The sequence below is a fragment of the Eucyclogobius newberryi genome, unplaced genomic scaffold, assembly GCF_026437365.1.
Source record: "Eucyclogobius newberryi isolate DKJ021-1_F unplaced genomic scaffold, fEucNew1.0.hap1 SCAF_1, whole genome shotgun sequence".
Classification (NCBI taxonomy): domain Eukaryota; kingdom Metazoa; phylum Chordata; class Actinopteri; order Gobiiformes; family Gobiidae; genus Eucyclogobius; species Eucyclogobius newberryi.
Window position 1 is genome coordinate 30451195 of NW_027315723.1, and position 26037 is coordinate 30477231.

At 43.4% G+C, this 26037-nt stretch overlaps 1 protein-coding gene across 1 annotated transcript in view; it reads left to right on the forward strand.

Annotated features, from left to right (window-relative positions):
- Positions 1-1456: 1456 nt before the first annotated feature.
- Positions 1457-26037, forward strand: part of igf2r (insulin-like growth factor 2 receptor) — a 33216-nt gene continuing 8635 nt past the window's right edge. Inside the window, exons 1-49 of the mRNA XM_072443294.1 lie at positions 1457-1653; positions 2573-2712; positions 8981-9099; positions 10184-10282; positions 10488-10617; positions 10734-10845; positions 11166-11268; positions 11356-11515; positions 12201-12384; positions 12914-13017; positions 13149-13307; positions 13382-13528; positions 13613-13765; positions 13849-13986; positions 14242-14392; positions 14511-14685; positions 14759-14874; positions 15041-15200; positions 15362-15538; positions 15612-15710; positions 15793-15894; positions 15973-16135; positions 16262-16438; positions 16519-16665; positions 17473-17651; positions 17948-18035; positions 18143-18349; positions 18426-18556; positions 18734-18837; positions 18928-19058; positions 19215-19411; positions 19670-19796; positions 19901-20032; positions 20429-20588; positions 20675-20783; positions 20857-20938; positions 21112-21245; positions 21323-21472; positions 21555-21713; positions 21819-22029; positions 22139-22373; positions 22481-22617; positions 22708-22831; positions 23186-23332; positions 23400-23584; positions 23657-23843; positions 24173-24322; positions 24395-24464; positions 24601-24879. Of these exons, the coding sequence (XP_072299395.1) occupies positions 1556-1653; positions 2573-2712; positions 8981-9099; positions 10184-10282; positions 10488-10617; positions 10734-10845; positions 11166-11268; positions 11356-11515; positions 12201-12384; positions 12914-13017; positions 13149-13307; positions 13382-13528; positions 13613-13765; positions 13849-13986; positions 14242-14392; positions 14511-14685; positions 14759-14874; positions 15041-15200; positions 15362-15538; positions 15612-15710; positions 15793-15894; positions 15973-16135; positions 16262-16438; positions 16519-16665; positions 17473-17651; positions 17948-18035; positions 18143-18349; positions 18426-18556; positions 18734-18837; positions 18928-19058; positions 19215-19411; positions 19670-19796; positions 19901-20032; positions 20429-20588; positions 20675-20783; positions 20857-20938; positions 21112-21245; positions 21323-21472; positions 21555-21713; positions 21819-22029; positions 22139-22373; positions 22481-22617; positions 22708-22831; positions 23186-23332; positions 23400-23584; positions 23657-23843; positions 24173-24322; positions 24395-24464; positions 24601-24879 (7128 nt within the window). The 5' untranslated portion in view covers positions 1457-1555. The remainder of the gene's footprint in view (positions 1654-2572; positions 2713-8980; positions 9100-10183; positions 10283-10487; positions 10618-10733; positions 10846-11165; positions 11269-11355; positions 11516-12200; positions 12385-12913; positions 13018-13148; positions 13308-13381; positions 13529-13612; positions 13766-13848; positions 13987-14241; positions 14393-14510; positions 14686-14758; positions 14875-15040; positions 15201-15361; positions 15539-15611; positions 15711-15792; positions 15895-15972; positions 16136-16261; positions 16439-16518; positions 16666-17472; positions 17652-17947; positions 18036-18142; positions 18350-18425; positions 18557-18733; positions 18838-18927; positions 19059-19214; positions 19412-19669; positions 19797-19900; positions 20033-20428; positions 20589-20674; positions 20784-20856; positions 20939-21111; positions 21246-21322; positions 21473-21554; positions 21714-21818; positions 22030-22138; positions 22374-22480; positions 22618-22707; positions 22832-23185; positions 23333-23399; positions 23585-23656; positions 23844-24172; positions 24323-24394; positions 24465-24600; positions 24880-26037) is intronic.

The window sequence follows — 26037 nt, forward strand, 5'->3', positions numbered from 1 at the left end:
GGGCGTCCAGGCAGGGGAGGAGCGTCCAGACAGGTGAGGACAGTCCAGGCAGGTGAGGAGCGTCCAGGCAGGTGAGGAGCGTCCAGGCAGATGAGGAGCGTCCAGGCAGATGAGGAGCGTCCAGGCAGATGAGGGGCGTCCAGGCAGGGGAGGAGCGTCCAGACAGGTGAGGACAGTCCAGGCAGGTGAGGAGCGTCCAGGCAGGTGAGGAGCGTCCAGGCAGATGAGGAGCGTCCAGGCAGGTGAGGAGCGTCCAGGCAGGTGAGGAGCGTCCAGGCAGGTGAGGAGCGTCCAGGCAGATGAGGAGCGTCCAGGCAGATGAGGGGCGTCCAGGCAGGGGAGGAGCGTCCAGACAGGTGAGGACAGTCCAGGCAGGTGAGGAGCGTCCAGGCAGATGAGGGGCGTCCAGGCAGGTGAGGGGCGTCCAGGCAGGTGAGGAGCGTCCAGGCAGGTGAGGACAGTCCAGGCAGGTGAGGAGCGTCCAGACAGGTGAGGGGCGTCCAGGCAGGTGAGGAGCGTCCAGACAGGTGAGGACAGTCCAGGCAGGTGAGGAGCGTCCAGGTAGGTGAGGAGCGTCCAGGCAGGTGAGGGGCGTCCAGGCAGGTGAGGAGCGTCCAGGCAGGTGAGGAGCGTCCAGGCCTTAGAGAAATGCAGTATTTGTAACAGTTTATTCTTGTGCAGTATATATATTATGCACTTATCAATTCATCGTGTTGAAAAACATTTCTTAATCCAAGGAAAAAAGACACTCTAGATCAGCCTTTGACACATAAAGATCATAATGTAGACAACATTTGAAAGGAGATCAGAAAGGCCAAAGCTCACCAGCCTTGGTCACTGGTCATTCTCTTTGCTGTTCACATTTAACAGTTAAAAAAAAAAACTGTCTCCTCCTAAATACTAAATCAGACAAATAAAAGAAAACTATAACACTGCTTGTAACTTATGACATGCATTTATGTTCACCAGTTGGTAAACCATTGACTGTATATTTAAGACAAACGGTCAAATAGAGAAACAGCAGGAACAACAACAACAACAACAAAAGCTAAAACTATCACTGGAAACAGAGGCCGGACGTAACAGGTGAAGCCACTCGCTCAAAACACTCAAAGTGACCGGCAGATGGCGCTGCAGCTCTATTTGAGTTCAGTCCAGACCTAAACACAGTAGTAATGACGCTTGCCTTCAATAACACAGTTAGGCCGCTTCACGAACAGCCACATCGTTTGTTACAACATATTTTCACTGTTTTCATTCACACTTTTTTGCCGCAGCTTCTCCCTTTTGCCGCGCGTCTTTTCCGGACCCGCGGCGCGTCTGTGCCGCGCGGGTCCGTGCGTAAAGGCCGCGAGGCGCTTCCCCACCGCCCGCAAAGTGAGCGCGCGCGCGTGTCATGTGACGGGCGGTCATGTGGTGCTGCAGACACTTCCTTCTGATCTGCCTCGGCGCTGACACAGAGGCTGCTGTATCATGTCGTCGTAAGTTCTGTCTCGCTGCAGGTCTGTGCGTCCGCGGCTGAAACGCGTTCTTTCGGATCCGGAACAAGCCCGAGATGGAGTGGCTGCTGTGGGCTCTGCTGTGTCTGGGATGCGCGGCGGTGCGGTCCAAAGCCGAGGCTCAGAGCAGCCCGTGGTACCAGGATCTGTGCAGGTAAAAGCTCCAGGGCAACGATCACGATACGATGAAAGCGTTTTATGACGGGTGTTTGTCGTGGGGCCAATGGTTCTGGATTATTAGCAAGTCAGTGTCCGGATCATGCCTCGGAACGCGTCACGTAGACACACGTTACTCTTCTAAAGCTTCATGAGGGACATCTGACTCTAGGAAATGTGCCACGAAGCAAAATAGAAGGTTTTGGACTGGTAGAACATTTGTTTATGTGGAGAAAATGCACTTTGGACCTTTTTTTTATAAGGTGTTTATCTAGTACAGCGTTTATCATTAGCTAGCGTTAGCTGCTAGCTGAGGCAGCATTATCAGGATATTGTTATCAATATTGTTTTGTTTTTACTTTGTGCAAACATTGTAACGTTTAGAATATGTGATGTCTCAAAACACAACTGTTTTGTAAAATCGTATGTTCTCAGTTTGTGGTTCAGAAACTAAATATGTCATAGTTGTTGTTTGTTTTACATTTCTCTTGAAACAGGATGGTTTGCATTCTACGTCAGAAAGTTTCACTTTACACATGCCTAATAATAAATTAAACTCTTCAAATAACTCGAGCTGTAGCTGAACTGCTCAGCAACATTCAGGGAAGTTTTGTGATCAAATATTGACATTGAGTTTATCTGCTGCGTAACACTATTTGTTTTTATAGCATTCACATTTCAACTACAGCGTTCAAGAGGGAAAACGTTTTGGGATCATTTTAAAATTCTTATGGCTGTAAACCATTGTATTGCCACCAAATGACTGCATTTGTCAAGATCCATGTACAGTGTTGTTTCACTGTAAATTAAGTGTATACATGGAAACATTTTAGAAACCAAGTGTATCTGGTGGTGGTGACTAATAAACCCCTGTACACACGCTCATATTGTATTTAAAATCCCCTTTTGTGTTGCAGTTACAAATGGGAGGCCATAGACCAAGATAACAGTGTGGGCTACAGTCTAAAGCTCTGTGAGTCTTCACCGGGCACCAGCTGTGGACCAGGGGCCGCAGTGTGTGCTCACAACCACACCACCAGCACTGACCACACTATAGGTGAGTAAAGCGGGGCCAGACGGGGCCAGACCGGGGCCAGACCGCTCTAAAGTGATGGTTTATTTTAAAACCATTTCCTATAGATCCATTGCGTATTATAAGGCCACATTTACAGCACATACCTTGACCCTCTTCTGTGTCACTGTGTGTCTCATGACAAACATGCGGCTCAGGGTTTCACGCTCTTAAATGGCACAAAACACTATCAGTTTGTCCGTGATGCTCACAGTGTTTCGCTTCATTCATGTGGTCATTCTCTGCACTCAGACTAATGTCGACTAATAATAGTAACAACAAGTCATCTGTAGCGTGTGAAATTACCTCATTTTCTTTTCCTTTTATCCATTCTGGACACGTTTAATGATTTTTGGGCTTTTTGTGTCAAAGTATAAACAAGGTGTACTTTTCTAACATTTTCATAGTATATTTCTTTAGTTGTATTGATCAAATCCGCACCAGTTAAATCCAAAACTTATTTTGCCTCTCATTTATCCCTCAGACGCTTATCCCTATACACCTATCCATGTATTATTGGCCCATTGCCTGTTTATAATCTTGTATATTTTGAGCACATTATCACATTGCTTTGTTCATCGCATTAAAACCTTTCCACCACAAGAGTACAGGAAGTCTAGAAGTTTTCCCGTCACTAAACGAGGCCGGGGTGCACAGATTCGCCTGTGCATTATCAGGCTGTCAGCGCGTCTGATCTTTGCTGAATGTGCTGCGTGTCTGTTCAATCTATACTGTCGCTCTGGGAGTCTCTGCCCGATGCCAACGTGCTGGCACTTATCTGCGGAAAGACTCTATGAAGTGGTCAATGCGCTCTTCACAGGCTCCTCAGCAGACATTGGTTTTTAGTCACTGCAAGATGTGTCTCTACAGTAAAAGAGATGTGACGTACGAAAAGAGATGTGATATATACGTTTAACACATACAATAAACACATTTCTTCTCCAAACCTCATGTTTTTACTGAGTTTTGGCTGTGGATCTCTCGATTCAAAAACCCCAATCAAATAAGACATTAGACATTGGCGTAGACACTGAATCTCCATTTCTTGCCCAGCCCTATGCTCTGATTAATATCTAAAATGTTTACTGTATTAGAACGTTCCTAGACTATTAATCAAATATTATATCTATTTTTTTGTGAACAATTGCATGGTATTTTGAGAGACAGTTGTCAAATATTGCGCTGTATTTTAAATTGTGTGGTATGTGCTGTCGTGACACATATTCATGTGCAATTACTGTCGGGATCACAGGCGCTGGTACAGCTGGCAGCCCGGTGTAAACGCTCTCTCTTCTTTCTCACACTTATTGTGCTTTATCTCTTATATTTTGTAAATATAGTTAGTATATTTTTTCTATTTTACTGTACGATAGGGACACGCGCTGGAATAGTTTTTTAATTCAACTGTTTTTGACTTTTTTTCGGCTGGATTTGAGCGTTTTTCGTTGCGTTCGTTGTTGTTGTTGTTGTTGTTGTTGTTGTTTTATGGCGGTTGGCATCCGAGTGTTGCATTACCGCCAGACTTTATTCCTCGGACGTTTCGTAGTCCTCAGACTCTGTCGTAGTCCGTAAAAGTACTCCTCCCATTGCCCCGGCGCTACAAAGCCCATGAGGTCATGACGCGTCTTTGTGACTAGAATAGTCGTTGTATCAGAGACCAATCGGCCTTATTCCAGGGAGACTCTTCTTCACCTTCCTCGCCCTCTTTGACGTTCGGTGCTTTGGAAGTACAAAGCCCATGAGATCATGGGACGTCCTTGTTGTTTTACAAAGCCCATGAGGTCATGGGACGTCTTTGTCGTTTTATCCTTTAGAAGTCCTTCTTCCATCACTTTGGCGTTTCTAGGCCCATGAAGTCCAAGCGCGTTAGAACATCCTCTTGCTCCTCATCCTCGGCTCAGTCTCCAACACCCCCCACCTCTATAAACGTTTACCCAGCCCTGTGCTACATAAGTAAGCTACCACAGCCTGACACAAACCCTGTGACTGGATCGCCAGAACGTTCCGCAGATTGAACTCCCGCCCATTATTCCGAAACCACAAGGCCAACCCGGCCCTTTCCCTATCATAAGCCTCACAGCAAATCAGCACATGCTCGACAGTCTCTGGCACCCGACAGTGACCACACAGACCGGTCGGATGCTTGCCTATCCTACTCAGTGACCAATTGAGTCCAGTATGGCCAATCCTCATGCGGGCGAAGGCCCTTTCCTCCCACGCGTTCCTGCCCATAGACCCGCAAGGACCCACACTACCCTGTATGTGATAGAGATGCCGTCCAGTAACACAGTGGCTCCAAAATTCCTGCCAAAGGCCGACCACATGACTCTTGATAACGGGCCTGATTTCAGACTTGCCCAACTCAACCGCCACATCAATTGATGGCCGCCGAAGGGAACGTTTAGCCAGTGCATCAGCCATTTCGTTACCATCCACCCCCACATGCGCAGGGACCCAAATGAAGGAAACCCTCACATCCTTCCTGGACAGGGAGAGCATCAGACAGAAGATGCCATTCAACACATCCTGTCTGCAATCCCATTTCCCATGACATGTAGGCTATACAGCCATAATCAATAGCCGCCCTCATGACGGCCCGATAAATACCCAGGAGCGACCTTCTGCTGGCCCCCCAGTCCTGGCCGGATAGACAACGAAGCAAGTTATTCACCCTTTTGCATTTACCACTGACCTCATCAATGTGCTGACGCCAACTAAGCCTCTCGTCAAAGGTGACCCCCAAGAACCTCACCTCCCTGACCTGTTCGAGCACCTGCCCATGCAGTCGAAGGGAGACGTCCCTATGCCCATTGAAGAAACAGATCACTTGAGACTTCCGTACGGACAGTTTAAACCCCCACTTCAGGGTCCACTGCTCCACCTGCTGTATTGCCCTTTGCAGTTTCGCCTCGTAAAACCGGAGATTCCTCCCTCTCATCCATAGAGCGCCATCGTCAGCATAAAGGCTCCTCCCAACAGACCCATCCACGTCGTCAAAGATGTCCTTAATCATAACATTGAACAAGATAGGGCTACACACACTCCCCTGCGGGATCCCATTCTCCACCCCATAGACCCCAGAGTAAGCATTGCCCACTCTGGTTTGGATACGCCGGCCAGACGGAAAGCTCCGGACCCAGTTAAACAGTTTACCCTTCACACCACACTTCCGCAGCTTAATGAGGAGCCCATCCTTCCAAACCATATCGTACGCCTTCTCCACATCAAAGAGCACCGCAATAACCTTTTCTTTCTGAGCCCTGGCCAGCTGGATATCAGATTCCAAACACAACACGGAATCCATGGTGTTCCTGCCCCTACGGAAACCACTCTGGTGCGCGGGAAGTTGTTGTGACGTGAGCTAGCTCCGAGCGAGCCCACCAGCCCCCCCCCCCCCCCCCCCCGCGCCCTCCGGCCGCGCTAAAGTTCGGCGTGTCGTCGGTACACGTTTATATACATGTTTATATGAAAGAGGAACTTCACGAACGATCGGGACACGCACTGGAATCGCTTTAAATTAACTTGTTTTGACTTTTTTCGGCTGGATTGAGTGTTTTCGTCGTGTCGTTGCGATGTGTCTTGGCTCTGAGTCCCCCGGCTCCGGCCCCCGGCTCCGGCCCCCGGCTCCGGCCCCCGGCTCCGGCCCCGCCCCCCGCCCGGTGCCGTACCGCGTTTACACAAAGGAGGAACTCATGAAACTGCAGAGAACAGTCGTCTTACCCGGAGATCGTCACGTTATCCCGTCGCAATACTGACCTAACCTAATACTGATGTGCAATTCTGTCGTATGTGCAATTGCTGTTGGAATTCATGTGCAATTCATGTGCAATTACTGTGAAATTTATGTGCAATCTATGTGCTGTCGTGACACATATTCATGTGCAATTACTGTCGGGATCACATGCAATGGTATTTATTTATTTGTCTATGGGAGTTTTTATTTATTTATAGGAGATCTTCCTATAAGTGATCTGTTCTGTTCTTCTGGATCTACCTCTGTATCTACCTGCGTTGCACCAATGAAATTTCCCCATGTGGGACAATAAAGGAATATCTTATCTTATCTTATCTTAACGTTTATTGTTGAGTTTCTTTGATTGAAAAGTGAACAAAAATATGCTATGTATGGAAATGAAATATCCCTTTCTCAATCTTTAGGGCTATTCTGGGGGAAAAAACCCGCACACTCTTGATTTTCTCATTGATTTTCCAATAAGGTTTAAAATCAAAAGCTTGCCAGTTTTATCCAGCTGTAGGAAGTTGTGGTGTTTTTAACTACTTCCTTATCTTAGTTTCGATTACTCACCAACTCGGTTGAACTTCTCTAAGGCCCAGACTAACATTTGCCCCTAACACGGCCATGACGACACCTTTTGGAGTCACGACCTCCCTGTTCGCTCCCATGCGCAAACTATCGTCTCTTGTGTGCCACTCGTTGTCCCCCGCCCCGCCCCGCCCGTTGTGCACCGCTTTCCCTTCAAAGCAGCAACAACTTGATTCAACGCACATTGTAGACACGACGACAAACGAGAAGCGGCAAAGTCACGAGTAATCATACGCTGACCTGTCACATGACCCAGGGACGCCAGGCTGAAATGTACTCAAACACAAATAGAAACACATGTTGTGTTTGGCACTGCCTGTGGTTTGATTTCACTTTGATGAAAATGTGACACAGGTTTCAAGGAGGGAAACCAACAGGTAGGACTTAGCAATTTGAGTAAAATGTGTCTTTGGTTTGACTTTGATTTATTCAATTTTATTTTTTTCTTAAGATAAGATATTCCTTTATTGTCCCACATGGGGAAATTTCATTGGTGCAACGCAGGTAGATACAGAGGTAGATACAGAAGAACAGAACAGATCACTTATAGGAAGTCTGAAAAACACTTTCAGTAGAAGATCTCCTATAAATAAATAAAAACTCCCATAGACAAATAAATAAATAAATACCATTGCATGTGATCCCGACAGTAATTGCACATGAATATGTGAAATTACCAATACTGGATTGGATACTTGTGCCGATACTGGAAAATGCAAGGATCGTGTATCGCTTCCCTTATTTCTGTTACTGAGCCGGTACCAACGCATTTTTACCAACTTCAACCCAGTAAATATTGTAAATAAAAAGCCCTGAACCTTCATAATTCAGTCAGTTTGTTTTACAATGTTTCGCTCTTGTAAAGTCACTGTAACGGTGTACAAACATCTTTACTGTATCCATAACTATTCATCTTTTTTAGTTTTGATTCATGATGAAGTGAGTCGTATTGAAACTGGATCGGTGCATCACTACTTTCAATGTTAATTTCCTGAACATAATAGAAAATACAGAATTGTTTTGATTTCAACAACAAATATAGTCAAAGTGCCGCCTCAAAAGTCAGAATTTCGCTCTAAACCACCTGCGTTTTCCTGACAGAGGATCAGATCGCATGCTATTGGACGTAAAGTGAATGGAAAATCCCCATAACGGTCTTAAATGTGTTACAGTTGTAGAAAAGCAACATGAGACCCACGAGTTGTGAAGTTGTCTGAATGATTATTTTGTGTTTTAAGCCACGCACCTCTTCGCCCACTTCCACTTCCTGCATTATAGTTAAGTGATTAGTCATTGTTCTGTCGCAATAAATGTCTCATCAACACGTTTTGACCACAGCTACTCCTAGTCTGTGAAACTATATCAAGTGAGACAGTCGGAGAATGTCAAAGCAGTTATTTGCTCTGGAGATGGTTTGAGCGCGTGTCGGGGCAGCGCTTTGTGTGTTACTGGGTCACTCTGTTGAATTCTTTCCATGTGCTGCTGGCAGAACAAAACAGCAGTGCCTTTTACAATGCTCATAAGCCCTGTCCTATCAGAAACACACACACCACACATTCACATACCCCAAAAAACTAAACGAACCAGAATATTCATGTTATCATAATTTAAAGTTGTGCGTTTGGACATTTAAATGGAAGCCAGTCACATGATTTGTACCACGGAGCGCTCTGTATCTTATCACTTCTCTAAGCTGACTTACTGTGTGTTTGTCTAAGGGAACCCAACATGGCTGACACATTTTCCATGTTTCTTTATGAAGATTTATGATACTCGTGACCTCTACATGTGGGAACTTTGATATTTTACCGTTGACAACATATTAGTTAAAATAGTAATGCAAACAAAAGCACAGAGAACATACTGTGGTGTAATAACTAGGCTGCTTTGTTTCAAACGATTTTAAACACTGTATGTATTATTTTTCAGGCGAGCTGTCCCAAATGAAGGTGGTTGATTATGTGGTGAGCTTCAATACCACAGAGAAGTGTCCCGGAAGCAGCAACACCTTCCAGGCCAGCATCAGCTTCCACTGTGGGAAAACCATGGTCAGTACATGCACTTCTTTCTATTCAACGTTTATTTTCTTTTTGGGACGACTTTTATGGGACTTTTGTTTGTTTTTTCCTCCTTTTTTGAGTCTACAGTGCCTGTCACACTGTACAGATCTCTCTTTTAATGGCTGTGCTGGCTTAGACGTGTTGTATTTCATGAAGAGACTTTGAGTTATGTAGTAAAAGTTAACGGGTAATACATTTATTTTACAAGACAATAAATACTGAATGTAATGAGTGAACAAGAACAAAATATATACTGAAACAATATAAACTTTTGAGTGATTGTGATGGACAAAAATAATTATTGAATATGGATAACATTGTATATAAAATATATGTATAAAATAAATATATTAATACAAAAATTAAATAATAATAATACATGTTTTCATAAATAAATACAATCATTTTGGAAAGAAACATGGCCTACTAAAACACATTGAAATACTGGTGTCGTTTTCGGTTTTATTTTATCTTTGTCAGTATTGTTTTCTCATCTGATGTATAATGTATCAATGTTATTTACGGTAGTTCGTTTTTTAGTTTTTCGATTTGTCTTTTTGTGTGTAAATATGTGGTGATGGTATGGTATATTTTAGTTTTGTGACAATTGTTATATAATGAGATTTTTTTTTTTTTTTTTTTAAATAAACAATTTGAATCTAAGTTTATTTCAGTTTGAAGTTTTGCAGCTTTTATTTTAAATTAAGTGGACGTGAACTTTGGAAATAAAGTTGGCGTTTATTAGTTTCTGAGGCGTCAAGTGTCTGTGGTTTTGAGGTGATGTCATCTTTCAATTCCCGTTATGGGTCAACTTTAAAAAGGTTGAAACACTTTAGCTCAAGGTTAAACCAATCTCAACTTGACCTCAGCTGTAAATATGTTTTATACTAAAGACTTACAAAGGCTTCACAGTGCATATTTGTAAAAGAACTGCTGTTTGTTTCTGTATTAAGTACCGTAACCATGATAAATTCTGAGGAAACGACACATAACGCTCCTTTTGTGAATGTGCAGAGTGAACATTTACTCATGTTCCTGAGTAAAGTTTCATGTTGACTTGTGGTTGCTGCAGGGGACCCCAGAGTTTGTGGCGTCGGCGCAGTGCGTGCACTACTTTGAGTGGAGGACATACGTCGCCTGCAAAAAAGACAAATTCAAGCCACACAAAGAGGTGAGTGCTCCGGGGGAAGCTGTGACTGAGCAGGTGTCAAAGACTGTAGGCGTTGTGGAGGCGTTGACAGGAAAACACCTGGAGACATTTACCGTTTGTTTTAATTTCAGAACCACCGTGTTTTGTATTCTTGCCATTTTAGGTTTTGTCTGTAATTCAAACCGTTGTCATCAGATTGTAGAGTTACATTTGCCTCTTTGTCCAGGTTCCTTGTTATGTGTTTGGCTCTAAAGGCAAACACGACCTGAACCCTCTGATCAAAGTCACCAGTGGTTACTTAGTGGATGATGGCGACGACAATATTGACTTCTACATCAACATCTGCCGCAGTCTTGGTCAGTGGAGGAGCTGGAGACCTTTCACCTTTCAGCACCTATCAGTTACTTCACATTAGGACAGCCGCATCGAGCCGTAATACATTGCTAATGCTCTGTGCCCTTTGCTTCTGTAGATCTGCCAGACAAGTCGTGTCCTCAAGGCTCAGCCGCTTGTCTCATCACCAACCAAGGAGCCTTTGACATGGGCTCGCCCACAGCCCAGCTCGAGCTGCTCTCCAATGACAGGTAGTTGACAAATAATAGTTCTCCATCTTGTAGGAAAGTCTTACTGGCCACTGTTCTTGCTAGTTTGTTGTAATTACGTTTGTAACAATGTAATAATGTTTGTCTGTTTTTTTGCTTATCTCACACAAAACTAATTTCACAGTTCAATAAAAAATATGTCTAAAACCATCAGCATCTCCGTGGTGCCAATAAACATTTATTGTCAGACAAAACAATATGATCCCGAATTTACTGTCCGAGTTAACGGAATAACAACTAGAGCGGTACTGGGTGGTGGTTGTACACGGTGTTTGTGTGATTTACTGTTTTTGTCTTGACAGATTGAGATTACAGTATGTGGGAGTCGGACCACCTCCTGAGATGTGTAACCAGCACGCTCCGACCGTCAACATCACCTTCATTTGTCCTTCAAGCAGAAACTCGGTATTCTTACTTTCCCTCATTCTCCATTTTGCATCTGTGTGTGTGCTTGTGTTGACGCGCTCCCGCTCCTCGTCACTGTTCTCCCAGGGCAGCACTCCCAAAATGATTGCAGAGACCAACTGTCGGTACGAGGTGGAGTGGGTGACCGAATACGCCTGTCACAGGGATTATCTAGAGAGCCACAGCTGTAAACTCACCAGTCAACAGCACGACATCTCCATAGACCTGTCCCCTCTCACCAGGAACGGTGAGAAGCCTTTAAAACATTATTCTATTGTTATATCCAGCATCCAGATTCAGTTGAAATATTAAAACATGTGCCCTTTTCAGTAATTTCATGTGAATTTCCAGTGTAGTTTAACTGTCTTGTTTGTCATTACATCTTTGAAGAAAAGATAAATCCTACAAATGCTAATTTGCACAACGATTTTGTGAATTACATTTTGTCTTGCAACATAGTCTATATCAAAGCTATAATTTTTGAGTCATCGCTTGGTATATTTTTGTTACATTTTAAGGAAGTTATGTCACAAGTTAACTGCACTCATCTTCCTGATTCAGTCTGTGAAAGACTGAATCAGACTGAATAAATTACAAATTAAGTCACAAGATGATGTCACAATGTCATTCTAAAATTATGACGCTGTATTACATCTATTTTGTATTAAACAGTGTGTTTTAGTGAAATTAGTTAAAAACATTGAACTACTAAAATTATTACAAATGAGTCTTATTTCAAAAGATTTACGACTTTAACTTTACTTGTGGGGGTCCTGAGTCTGTTGCATGGTTATTTTTGGGCTGAAAAGTTTGGGACTCCCTGATATGATAAAGACTGAATTGTGACACTTCTTGGCTTGATGGCACCTGTCTAATGTTTGAATGTTCATCAGTTACTTAATTTTTACGCATGTTTAATCTTTCAACCACAGATATTCTGTACCACGCATTCTCTGGACAGAAAGACAGCCCTGAAAGCTACATTTTTTACATGAATGTTTGTGGCCCGGTTCAGACTGATGAGTGTGGTCGTGAAGGGTTCATATCCAACTGTCAGGTGAAGAAAGATGGCCTCATCAAAAAGGTGGCTGGAAGATACCAAAACCAGACTTTACGGTAATATATTCAAACTACTATTTTAATAATGCATTTTATAAAGCACTTTTCACGACACTCAGACGCTTCACAAAACAGTCACATGACACACTCTCTTTCTGCTGACATTGATGTGGTAAAATATATTTTTGCAAACTTTATTGAACTGAGGATGAATGTCTAATTTTAGCTTCATTGCTGTCAGTGTTTAGCTTCTGCTCAGACGTGTGGACTGATGCATAAAGCTGTCCACACCACAGGGTGCAGTGCTGTCAGCAGTGTACAATCAGCAGAACGCTCCTAGAGGCATCTGCTGTGAGGAGCAAAACGCACACTTTGACATTTTGATAATTGGTCAGAAAAGTTTTGAAAATTCACGATATTTTGAGTACATTATATAACAGGCAAACTATGGACAATAAAACCTTAAATACAATAAAAAACCCACAGTGAGCTTGTGCTCAACACCATGTTATTACGAGTTATTACCTTTCCCACGCAAGTCACAGCTAATGGATTTGTTTTGTGGTTTTGTTTGTATGTCTTTAAGTTACTCGGATGGGGACTTGACGCTGATCTATCCAGATGGCACCACATGCTCCACAGGCTTTCAGAGGATGACCGTGATCAACTTTGAGTGCAACAAGAATATAAGTGAGTATCTGTTTCAATGCACATTACATTATATACTGGAGATGTCTGCATCCCTACACATATGTAAATATTGTCTGAATTACGATGATTGTTCAATAATGTTGTCTAATGAGCCCCTTCTACTGATGCAGCTGGCCAGGAAAACCCTGTGTATGCTGGAGAAACAGACTGCACCTATTACTTTGACTGGGAGACGCCTTATGCCTGTGTCAAGGAGAAGGAGGACCTGATGTGCAGTGTTCTGGATGATAAAAAACATTACGACCTTTCATCTCTCACTAGATTTCCTGGTGAGTTTTCTCCTGCCATAATGATATTGCAATTATAAATGAATAATAATCTATCGTAATCTATGGCTGTTCAGAGTCGGATGCAGCCGATAACTGGGAGGTGTTGGATGCCAAAGCTGCAGATGCAGAATCGAAACGTTTCTATCTCAATGTTTGTCACAAACTCATCCAAACTGGTGGAGCTGCTGGCTGTGCAGAGGACGCTGCAGTCTGTGCCAAAGGTGGGCTTTTTCCTCTAACAGTCAAATCAAGCAGTCAAAAGTTTAATGCATGTAATTAACCACTTTTTGTTTCAACATATTCAGACAAAAACAATAAGGCGATTAGCTTGGGAAGTTTTGTTTCTTCGCCCCAAAAAACAAAAATTGGAAATGACATTAGACTGGTTTACACTAACGGAGATGTCTGCAGCCATAAAACCAGAATCCAGACCATTTTAACTCTCAAATGCAAACCTGGTAAGTTACTTTTGTCACATCTACACACACACATCAGTAATCGTTTGCATTTGGATGTTTGAATGACTGATCTGTGGACACAGGGGACTTTGAGAGCGCTCCGGTCCTCCGCAGTGTTTCATCAGGAGGCTGTGTTTACGAGCTGGAGTGGTACACTGCAGCCGCCTGTGTCCTTTCAAAGACTCAAGGAGACGACTGCAAAGTCCAGGATCCTCAAGCCGGTATGATCATGGATTTATTTGTATTTTATTATTTATACATTTATTTGTGTGTTTGTGTGATCTAATGACGTCAAACCTATGCCAAATTATAAATATGCAAATCACTGTTACTGTAGCAACCCAGAGGGGAAAAGCAAATAAGGAGAGATGAACTATACTCCTTCGTCAATATATCCTTCTAATTGCTTAACTGTTTTTCATCTTCAAACAGAGATATGTTTACTTTGAAATCATATATTTTGATTTGTTTCCCAGGGTTCTCCTTTGACCTTTCACCTCTGTCCAAACCTAACGCTGGTTTCTATAACTTGACCGGCGGAAACTACGACTATTACATCAACGTGTGCGGCCCGGTCACTGCTGCCACTTGTCCTGCGAAGGCCGGGGCGTGTCAGTCTGACAAGAGGTAAGCAAACGGTAGTCACAGCTTCAAGTCTGGACTGTAGAAGTGTTTTCCATCGGCGTGTGCAGTACTTTCAGGGGAGTGGGGAGAAAAAAACAAAAAGTACTGTTTGTTCTTGTAGCGGTTCCAGTTGGAGTCTTGGAGGGGCAAACTCGCGCTTGTCCTACTACGACGGCCTGATCCAACTGGCCTACAGTAACGGCTCCCAGTACAACAACAAGCGACACACGCTGAGATCTACACACGTGTCATTCCTCTGCGATCCCCAGGCCGGAGTCGGAAAACCCGAATTTCAGGTAGATTTCATTTGACATTTGGTTTTGTGTTGATATATACAGTATTCGTCGATTGTAAAACGTTTCTTTTTAGATGGAGGATAATTACACCTACAACTTTCGCTGGTACACATCTTACGCTTGTCCCGAAAGACCACATGAGTGTCTGGTGACGGACCCCAAAACCCTGCAACAGTACGACTTATCCAGGTGAGTAATGTTGATGTTGGCGGGTTTTTCTTCACTGCAGTATTGCATATCTGTTCAACAATGACGACTACAGGAAATAAAAACACCTTCATTAATTGACAGGCATTCTGTATCTAACTTTCACCACAAAACTAGCAGTCAAGTATTTTCTCTGCCTTTTTAAAAGTTTGTCTCGATCTTCTGCGACTGGGAACTGGCAGGAGATGGACTTAAACGACCCAGCGAGTCACAAAAAGTACTACATCAACGTGTGCCGTCCGATTAACCCTGTCCAGGGCTGCGACCGCCATACGTCTGTGTGCCAGATGAAGTACGTCACTGAGCAGGTATTTTACATTTGACACTGGTTTGAGCTTAACATTCCACTCCAAAGTTTGTCCCGTTTTTTACATTTCTGCCCCTTCCCCTCTTCTAACACTCGCGCTCCTCTTTACCTGTGCAAACCCCGTCACGTCATCACCAAAATATGCAACACTTTGTCACTCAGAGCACTCCAAAAGAGGTTGTGTCCGTCGGTAACATGGGTGTTTCCAAACGGGGGCCGGTTATCGAGGGGCCGGACCGTCTACTGCTGGAGTTCACCGAAGGCTCGGAGTGTGTTTCCGATGGAATCAAGCTCAATTACACCACTCACATCCACCTGGAGTGTGACAGAGGCGCTGTGGTGAGTGAGCGGAGGCCACACGCACCCACAAAAAGTACCTCCACATTTACAAACGACTGTCTATTATTTACAGGCAAAAGGACCTCGCTTTTTGAGCCTCCAGAATTGCACTGCAAGATTTATGTGGCAAACGAGAGCCGCCTGCGCCATCAAAACCACCACCAGTACTGATGTAAGTAATTGTAATTTATGTTTTTCTATATCTGACATGCTTGATGTTCTAAGTTATGTAACACTCATAATTGTGCCTGTAGAGTTGTTCCGTTGTGGACCCAAACACCGGCTTCGAGTTCAACCTTCAGCCCCTTGCGTCTAAAACTGGTTACAAAACTGAAGGAAACGGAAAGGACTTTCTTGTAAGTATCCTAAACAAATGTCTAATTTATTTATTCTTAGACAACTTCAGTATATAGTTAGCTTTCTTGTATTTGCAGGTGAATATCTGCTCTGACGTGGCTTCGTGTGGTGAGGGTATGGCTGGATGCGAGCTGGAGAATGGACGTCCCGTGAGTCCAGTCGGAGTAGAGAAGACTCTGCAATACTCCACTGATGGACTGCTGTCGCTCACGTACAAAGGGAAGCTCGACGGGACCACAGGTTAGAGCCAATAGCTGTTCACTGAGTACAGGTTCATGTTGCAATCCAAAGAGAGTTGTGTTTAGCTGCTGTTGTCGTTCTATTCACCGTTAAGATTATTAAAACCTGTTCATGATATTCTTGCAGCCACTCGGGACACCTTCGCCATTAACTTTGTGTGTAATCGAAGCGCTCACTCTGGCACATTAAAACTGGTACAAGAGTATTTGAGCTCCAATTCCAACCACACTGTCCACGACGCCCTGTTTGAGTTTGCCACTCCCTTGGCCTGTGTGCCCGCTCCTGTTAGTTGCCGGATTAGTGGTAAGATCATAACGCGCATCTTTGGATTATAGGTTTATTCTAAATGTACAATTTGAACTTTATTTGTATTTTTCTTTTAGATTCTGAAGGAAATGAGTATGACCTCAGTCACCTGGCCCGGGATACGGACGATAGCCCCTGGATTCCCATTGACACAGATGGAGTCAAATCTCGCAAGTTCTACATAAACGTTTGCAGAACTCTTCCTCCAGTAAAAGACTGTCCTGGTGAGTTATGGCTTACATTATACAGAGGCATTATAGCATTACAGGGGTTGAGACCTTATGCCTTTGTCACAATGTGATCACTACACATACTTGATACAGTGTGCATTTGGAATTGCAAATGTTTATGTAAAATTATATGTTTTGATTTAATATTATTTGAATATTGAATATTATTTAAGTTGATTTGCATTGCAATACAGAACATTAAGTATTGCGGTTCAATATTATTACCATTATAGTGCAATAAATTGCCTAGAACAAGTTTGAGTACAAAATGAAGTTTCCAAAAGTGATAAACTAACAGTAAATCATCGTGACAGTTTGCTGGTGTTGTAATGCAAGGCTTTCCTTCCCTTTTTTTAGTCTATCAGCACCAAAGCTAATAGCAATACTGATACTTTCAGCAGCTTTGTCTGTAATTTAGTCACAACCACACATGTAACATAACCCTATTAAAGTCAATATTTGATCATGTTATAATGTCAGTTGCACTCTCTCCTGAGCAGTGAAGCGCTGCAGCTTTAATACAACATGTCACTGCAGAATTGCAATACATATTTCTAATGATACAATACTAAAAAGAGCAACAATATATTGTGAAATGATACATTGTCCCAGTCTCAACATTACAGTATGAACAGAATGTTCTCCACTCGCCACAAACTTGACTAATCCAGTCACATCAAACTACATTTTGGATGCCTTTTAGTTATCACCCCAGCAACAACTTTTCATCCTGGGGTCAGAATAATAATATTATTCATGCCTAACATTAAGCGACCTTTTTTTCTGTTGCCTCTTTTGTAGTGGGCCCTCTGGGAGCCTGCGGTGTATTCGACGGGGCCAGTCACAACCTTGGGTACATGCAGTCCAGTCCCCAGGTGTCAGAGGATGGCTCCATCAGTATTGTGTATCAGAATGGAGACGCGTGTGGAGAGGCCTCGCAGTATTCCACACGCATCATCCTACAGTGTGACGACAGCCCAGTGAGTCCAACTTATTATACCAGACAAATGTAATACACAACTATAGAACACTTTATTTATTTTTAGTTAATGGTTTTAAACATCTATTAAACAATCTTACTCTTACAAACACAGCCCTGGAAATACTAAGTCCATCCACAGGGGGGCAGTATAAAAAAGGAAATTACCCTTCATGTAATATTTGATAAGTGGCTCTGAATTATCCCCTCTATTTATCCCTCTGTTTTTTTTCTATCTCATTTATATAGCTTGTAGTGTCTAAAAGGCACAAATGGATATTTTTCTCTTGTTTCCAGGGTTCGCCCATGTTTGACCGCACTGACGGTTGTGAATATGTCTTTGTATGGAGAACCTCGGAGGCCTGCCCGATCAAGAAGTCTCAGGGTAAATGCTTAGAAATGCGATGTCAACTAGCTTTACTTAATAATGCAAAATAATGCAAACAACAATTGACTTCTGTTTATTTGTAAAACCGTAACATTTGTTCTTAGGTTCAGACTGCCATGTCCAGGACCCCAAAAGCGGTTACGAATTCGACCTGAGCACGTTAAAAGGCACCGATTACTCAATAGTAAACAATAAATACAACTATTTCTTATCCATCTGCGGAGGGATCGAAAAAGGCGTTTGTGCCCACAATCCAAACGAAGGAGCCGTTTCCTCGTGCCAGGTCGATGGGCCAAAACACAAGATCGCAGGTAAGAAAGAACAAGAGCATTCATTTTAGATTTTGAATGAGTACGAAACTTTTGCTAATGAGCTGTGTCACTGCAGGATTGGAAAACCAGGTCCTGATTTACGTTGATGGCCAAATCATTTTGAATTACACCGGTGGAGAGCAATGTCACAAAATCTACCAAAGAACTACAGAGGTTTACTTCACCTGTGACCCCAACAAACATCCAGTAAGATTATGTCAACATGTTTATTGGTCCTTCCTTCTAAGTATGTCTTCAGTCATGCGTTATTTATGTGACGGTTCATTGAACCGGGGACTCAAAGAAATAAAGCCCAAATATTGAGACTATGATTCTTCTTAGATTACAGATAAAACACTTTTTTTTAATATGTTATGTTTTTAGGGAGAGCCACAGTTTCTAAATGAGACTCCAGATTGTACCTACATGTTCACCTGGCCCACTGCCCTGGCCTGCATCCCTGTCAAGACCACCAGCTGCTCTTACAAGTAACTCCTGCAGGAATTCATCTTACTGCATGTTCCCCTTTCCAAATGTGTGTGTGTGTGTGTGTAAATGCCTGTGTGTCTCGTTTTAAGTGACGGTCAGGGCCGCTCCTACGACCTCTCCTCTCTGGCAATGGACCATCAGAACTGGGAAGCGGAGCAGCCCACGGGGAGCAGTGAGAGATATTACATCAATGTCTGCAGGTCTCTGGTGCAGCAGGCAGGTCAGTACGGCTCGCATGTACCTAACTACTTTGTTTTGTTTTTATTGTGGTTGACCTTGTCTGCTTAAGGATGTGTTTTGTTTTGTTTGGTCTTCAATTGCTCCTTTTAATTTGCTTGCGTGCGAGAGGTTAATCCCTGGTCTCATCCTACACCAGGTTCATGGAAGTGTCCGTCCTCTGCTGCCTCCTGCATGAAGAGCGGGGACCAGTATGTGAGTTTGGGGCAGGTGTTGTCCGCTCCCACAATGGAGAGAGATGTGCTAAAGCTGCGCTACACCAACGGCCGGAGCTGTCCGGATGGAAAACGCCAAAGCTCCACCACCATCAACCTGCAGTGTGACAAGGACAGAGTGGTGCGTCTTCTCCATTGGTCACTTTCTTTACAACTTTACAAGAAGAAAGCTATTATTGTTTTGGAGGCTGAATGCTAACCTTAACTTAAACCAGAATGAAGTATAACTATAAAAATGACCACAAGATGGAAATTCATTCACGCCTTTACAGATTTTTCCCTTCAGTTTATTTTGTGTATTGGGTGAACTGTTCTATACTTATGATTGTACTTTTATAGTTTACTATCTGCTCACTTGCACATGTGCTTTGTGTCTCAGGACTCTCGACCTTCTCTCATTTCTGTCATTGAGGACTGTGAATACAACTTCCACTGGTTAACTGCTGCTGCATGTCCATTGAACAGCACACAGCAGGAGGGCTGCAGGGTCACCAACCCTTCCACAGGTCAGTAATGCAGTGGCATTACACCAGTTGTACTTTACCTGGCTTGGTAGCTTTTGAATTGATTGATACATAGTTGTGATAATGACACTCAATTTCCTTTTAAGGTTATCTGTTTGACCTGAACTCATTGACAAAAGCTGGAGGATACACTGTGCGTGACTCCAAGGATCAGAGTAAATCATTTCAAATCAACGTGTGTGGAGACGTCAGCAGCTCGGGGTGTGAACAAGGATCAGGTCAGTGGCTAAATCAAATCAGGGCCATTCTATGTACAGTATGTTGTGTTAACATAGGAATGTTTTGTTAAGCTATGTTCTGAAAGATGATTTGAAAAATCTTTGTTGAATTGTCATACATCACAAAACTAATCCAACTAAAATATTGGTTACTCGTTACATTCCCATTGTTTATGTAGCCAAAGGTTTTGCGTCACGTTTTGCGTAACTTTCGCACAGGACTCATCAATAATTCAAAGAACTGGTACCTCACCTTTGTAACTCCTTTACCGAGTGTACCGTGTGTGTACAGAGTGTACCGTGTGTGTACCTAGTGTACTTAGTGTGCTGAGTAAAAGCCATATTGAAACATTTTTCAGACATATTTGTTATCATTTTATTTTGCTTTTCTTTTAGCCATTTGTATCAAAGATGGCAGCGGGAGTGTGAGCGGAGGTCAGGTCAGCAAGAAACTCTGGTATAAGAATGGCCTTTTGGAGCTGAAATATGAAGGAGGAGATGCCTGTCCCGCCAACAGTGCCCTCACACACAGCACTATCATCCAGTTCATCTGCAGGTCTGCGTCTGATCCAACCCACACACACATTTTGAGTATATTTCTGCATTTATTCAGTGAATGCCTAATCTTTTCACTTGTGTTAGGCCTTCTCTCGTGAGCTCAGCAGCACCAGAGCCAGCTTTGATTGAATGGCACGCTGACACCTGCACACATTACTTCTCCTTCCACACTCCACTCGTCTGTGACCACCTGGTGAGGCCCTGGGCTCTAACCGAATGTTCATATTATATAGTTGAGAAATTAATCCGCAAATCTGTGTTTTTAGGTGCCGTGCGCTGTGCAAAACGGCTCCTCTCTGATTGACCTGACACCTCTGATTCACTGGAATGGCTACTACACTGCAACAGGTATGTATGTCTTGTATGTTAATGAGCTTACATTTATGAGATCTGCTGAAAACGTAGGGTTACAACAACAATAATGTAGTAAAATACTCTAAAATCATTAGTTTGTCCTCTACCCTTTTTGTCATTAAAGAAAAAGCTTTGATTTTACACTAAAACGTTTCATATGTTTTTAGATGATGCAGTTGAACAAAGCGACGCATCCCCAGATTTCTACATAAACATCTGTCGACCTCTGAACCCCATCCCGGGCGTCTCCTGTCCCACTGGAGCTGCTGTCTGTATGGCCCCTGACAATGGCCCCCCAATTGTAAGTTTCTTAACAAAATATGTTCTTAGAATTCTATATCCAATTTAACGTGACACTTTCCACACTCTCTTTTACAGGGCATTGGGCAGGAAACCTCTGGCCCTCAGATCAACAGTGCCACAGACGAGGTCTTCATCACCTACAGCAGTGGCACCGTGTGTGCGTCTGACCCTTCAAAGAACTACACCTCCAAAATCATCTTCACCTGCCAGAGAGGCCTGGAGCTGGTTTGGCTTCACTTATGCTGTTTGTTGTTTTCGATTTGTTAATATCCCTCTGTTTAACACGGTTGTATCTTCATTAACCCAGGGCACTCCCCAGATGCTGAGGCTACAGGACTGTGTGTATCTATTTGAATGGACTACGCCTCTAGTTTGTCCTGACAGCACAAACACCAGCGGCTGCAGACTAACGGACTCTCAGCTCCAGTTCACCTTCGACCTGTCCGCTCTCGCAGAAGAGGTTCAGGTAAGTGTGCTGATGTGGCACTAGATGGGAGATTTGTGTTGTGGACGAATATTGAAGGATTGCAATTGAACTCGAGTTTAATCCAGGTCTCTTTTAACGCTGCAGGTGTCCTCTGGCCCCAGCACGTACTACATCAGCGCCTGTGGCTCTGTGAAGGATGAAGCCTGTAAGAAGAGTTCAGTGTGTGAGGTGACTGGTTCTGGCTCCACCAAAACCGCTACATCGTTGGGCATCAGCAAAGTCATGACCATGGACTTCAAACATGAGGAGCAAGGCATACTCGCTCAGTATAAAGGAGGAGATAACTGTCCACAAGGTGAGAATGCTTTCTGCTAACTTTAAAGGCAGATGATGGATAGGTTAATATGTTTATCCCTGACTCATGAAGCCATTGGGTTTATAATGATCCTGGATCCATACTCTAGGGGCCGCCAAGTACCAGTCGTCTATTCTGTTCATCTGTGACCCATCGTTGGGGCGTGGCTCCCCTGTGCTGCTCCCTAAAGTGGACGACTGCGCTGCCACCTTTGAGTGGCGCTCTAGTTTGGTTTGTCCCCCAATGAAAATGGAGTGCAAACTGGTGAGCAATCATCAGACCTTTGACCTTAGGAGTCTGTCCTCGCTCACAGAACCGTGGAAATTCCGCTACAAGGGAGATTCGTAAGTCTTTTATCGCATAGTAATTATAATATTATAATATTATTATAATTACTATATTGTGAAAAAGGCAATGGGCAATATTTGTTAATGTGAGTGTATTATTCCAGATATTACATTAACCTCTGTCAGGGGATCCATGGAGGGTTACGGGATTTTCCAGCAGAAGCCACTGTCTTTCGGCGCTTAGCCTCAGGCACTACACAGATTTTGGGTCGCGTCTACACCCAAAAAATGAACTACACAGGTAGTTTACTACACACCGTTCATCTTGAACTGGATTATGGACTGGATTATAAATTGTAAAATACATTTTTATTTTAAAATATGTTCACAGAGAACCAGAAGAAGATATTTGTCACCTATGCAGCAGGAGATGAGGTCTGTGGAAATGGTTTGAAGGCAAAGACTGTGATTGAGCTGAGCTGTGGCTTCACTGTGGGACATCCCACATTTACTCGGTACGAAGATTTATCACAGAAATACATCTAACTTCTTCAATATTTTTCAGAAGTATTGCATTTTCTTTTTAGAGATGTCTTTTTAGTGAATGTTCAAACCAAAGTATTATCTTAAGGTTAATGTGTGTCTGCGCTTGGTATTGGCTGACGTCTTTTGAGCTTTTCATTAGAGTTAGTTCTTAAATAGTTCATGAATAAATTGGGCTCTGATCCAATATACAATATACAAAAATGTCAGTTCATTTCTGAAAATATTTACAGAATGTTTCAATGCATTCTAAAGTCATGAATAATAATGTGTATGTAACACTATGTTCATAGTAGTGAACAGTTCATGATTGTGTCCTTGTGCAGGTTTGATCGGGCAAAGTGTGAGTTTGTGATTGGTTGGGAGACGCGTTCAGCATGTGCAGTGAAGCAGGAGGAGGTGAAGATGGAAAATGGGATCATTCATGTTCCTGAGACAGGAGTGCGCCTCAGTCTGGGGGCGCTGTACTTCAGGTAACACGACTATCTTGATTGTAACTTTTCAAATTCAGGGTCAATCACACATTTGCCCTTGTCCCAGTCACCACCAAGCTTCAGGAGACATCCGCTCCAACGGTGACAGCTACATTTACCACATCCAGCTCTCCGGGATCAACAACAGTTCACTACAGAGCTGCTTCGGAGCCAACATTTGTCAGGTCAAACTTAATGCTAAATACAGGCGCAAGATTGGCTCATCCAGCAAAGCCAAATATTATGTCAAAGGTACTTGTGGACACATATTGGGCCGACTGCAGGTGCTGAAGCAGTAGTTGACGCTTGACTTTCTCTCATCAGGAGGAATGTTTGAAGTGTTGGTGCCCTCTGAGTCTCATTGTGGACGAGAAGAAACTAACACAGTTTCATCCACCATCACGTTCTACTGTAACCCGAGCGCTGGAGTGGGTATCCCTGAGTTCATGCTGGAGACAGAAGGGTGCCAATATCTCTTTGTGTGGCACACGGACGCCATTTGCGGCCTTATGTGAGGACCACTTTTTATTTTATCCAATAATTTAGAATTGCAAAACATATTTTGAACAATTACCGGCTCATATATGCAAATGAAGCGACACCCCTAAAGAGAGTTGTGAGCACAGAAGCTGTAAGAAAAAGAGCTGAGATGAAGCTCTTGAATTAATTATAATGAAATATTCACCTTTTTGTTTAATCTATGTCTTGTCTCGATGTGATTTGCACATTAAAATCAAGTTGGATGAACAGAATAAATGTGTTCTTCCATCTGCAGTTTTCTGAGTTGTATTGGGTAATGATGGTGTTTTAACTCTTCTGTCCTGTTCTTTGACCCTGTAGGGCTGTGGACCCTCAAGCGTTTGACGGAGGCACCACTGAGGCCCCGACCCTCTCTGGGCATAGTCGGGCTGCTGCCTTGTTGCTGAGCCTGATGCTGATCGGGCTGACCATCTGTCTGCTGGGGCTGGTCCTCTACAAGAAGGAGAGAAGGTGAGACATAGTAAAACATGCAATTGTGCTGGTGCAGCTCATTTCAGGCGTTCATATTTGACCTCCCAACAGAGAGCTGGTGATCCAGAAAGTGACCAGTTACTGCAGAAGAGGAAACCAAGTATCATACAAGTATTCCAAAGTAGGTCTTTGCTGTCCATTAACTACTTAAACAAAGTATAAAGTTACTACGCAATGTAATGTTCATAATAAACATTACAATTTCAGATTATATAGAACTTCAGTACAGAGTTTAGTGTCTCTTTCTGCTCCCACAGGTGAACATGGACGATGACAACGGGGAGGAGGAGATGGAGTGGCTGATGGAGGACCTCGAAGCCCCGCCCACCTTCACCTCACACCGGGGGAGAGCTCATCACCACGGCAATGGCCACATCACGACGAAGCACATGAACACGGACGGGCTGCGCTCCTTCTCCCTGGACGAGCAGGATGACGACAGCGAGGACGAGGTGCTGACTGTCCCCGGAGTCCGAGTGGTCAAATCAAACGCTCCTGCCAAAAACTCCTCAGCCAATCGCAGCGCGCTCCTTCAGGTGAGTTTAGAAAATGATACTTGAATCATTAATCTGTAGATGTTATAGTCCCTGTTCAACGTTCCAGAATGAAGTGAACCACAAAACATTCTCCGCAATAACTGATACAGATGGAAATGCTGTTCGTTTTAGGCATATTCCCGGTACTTTGTATTTAACAATAACATAAGTTCATAATTTTACATTTATTTATTGTAAAATGGAATATTGATTTAAAACAGCTGAGTCATTCATAGCAGGCCCATTGGCTTCCTGTTCAGAACTCAGAAATGCAGAACTGAAACCCTTTGCATCTTCATAGTGAGATTTGAATAGATCATGGTTACATTTCACTGAAACAAGCAGTGGATATTCATTTTCTTACTTAACTATTTTTGTCAAGTGGTTACGTGACATTTCAGAACCCTAAATGTACTCGGCAGTTTTGATTTGTCAAAGCCTCAGTTGCAGGACAACAAAGTCTTTGGGTCATTGAAAAGCGCTATATGAATAAAAGGTATTATTAGGCCCGAGCGCCACAAGCTGGCGAGAGGCCTATTAATCTCGTAAGGCCGTGCGAAGCACGGCTGCGAAAGTGCGCACATAGTGCGCACGAAATCGAGCGTGAAGCGCTCGCCCACTTCCAAACACTCACTAACGCACTCCTTCACTCGTGCACGCCCCGTGCATACTAATTAGTAGTAGGAAAATGGAACATTACCGTTGTAAACGGGCGAAGCCCGTGCAAAAGTGCGCACTAAACGAGCACTTTACATTGAGATGATAATCCCCATATAAAGCACTCATTTGCGCTAAGTACCTCACGAATACGTTCCCCATCCATCCATCCAGCATGTAATGCAAAAATTTAGCATTATTACTGTATAGAGGGCCAAAAACACAAAGTGGGCGGAGCCCACTCAAAATTAACGAAAGTACCCGTCAGTGACCAGGGACCCACACCATGAGGTAGGAAAGCACGAGCGCTTTCCGAAAATGTATAGTTTATGATATTTGAAAAATGGGAAACATTGTTTTCGCATCGGAATATTTAGGCCCGAGCCCCAGCAGGGCGGAGGGCCTATTGCAACTGTCCGTTTGGTGCCCCGTCGCCCCTGGCAAGTACAGTGAACTAGCCCATGCCGAAGGCATGGATCATGCATACTTACTCCTGCTATG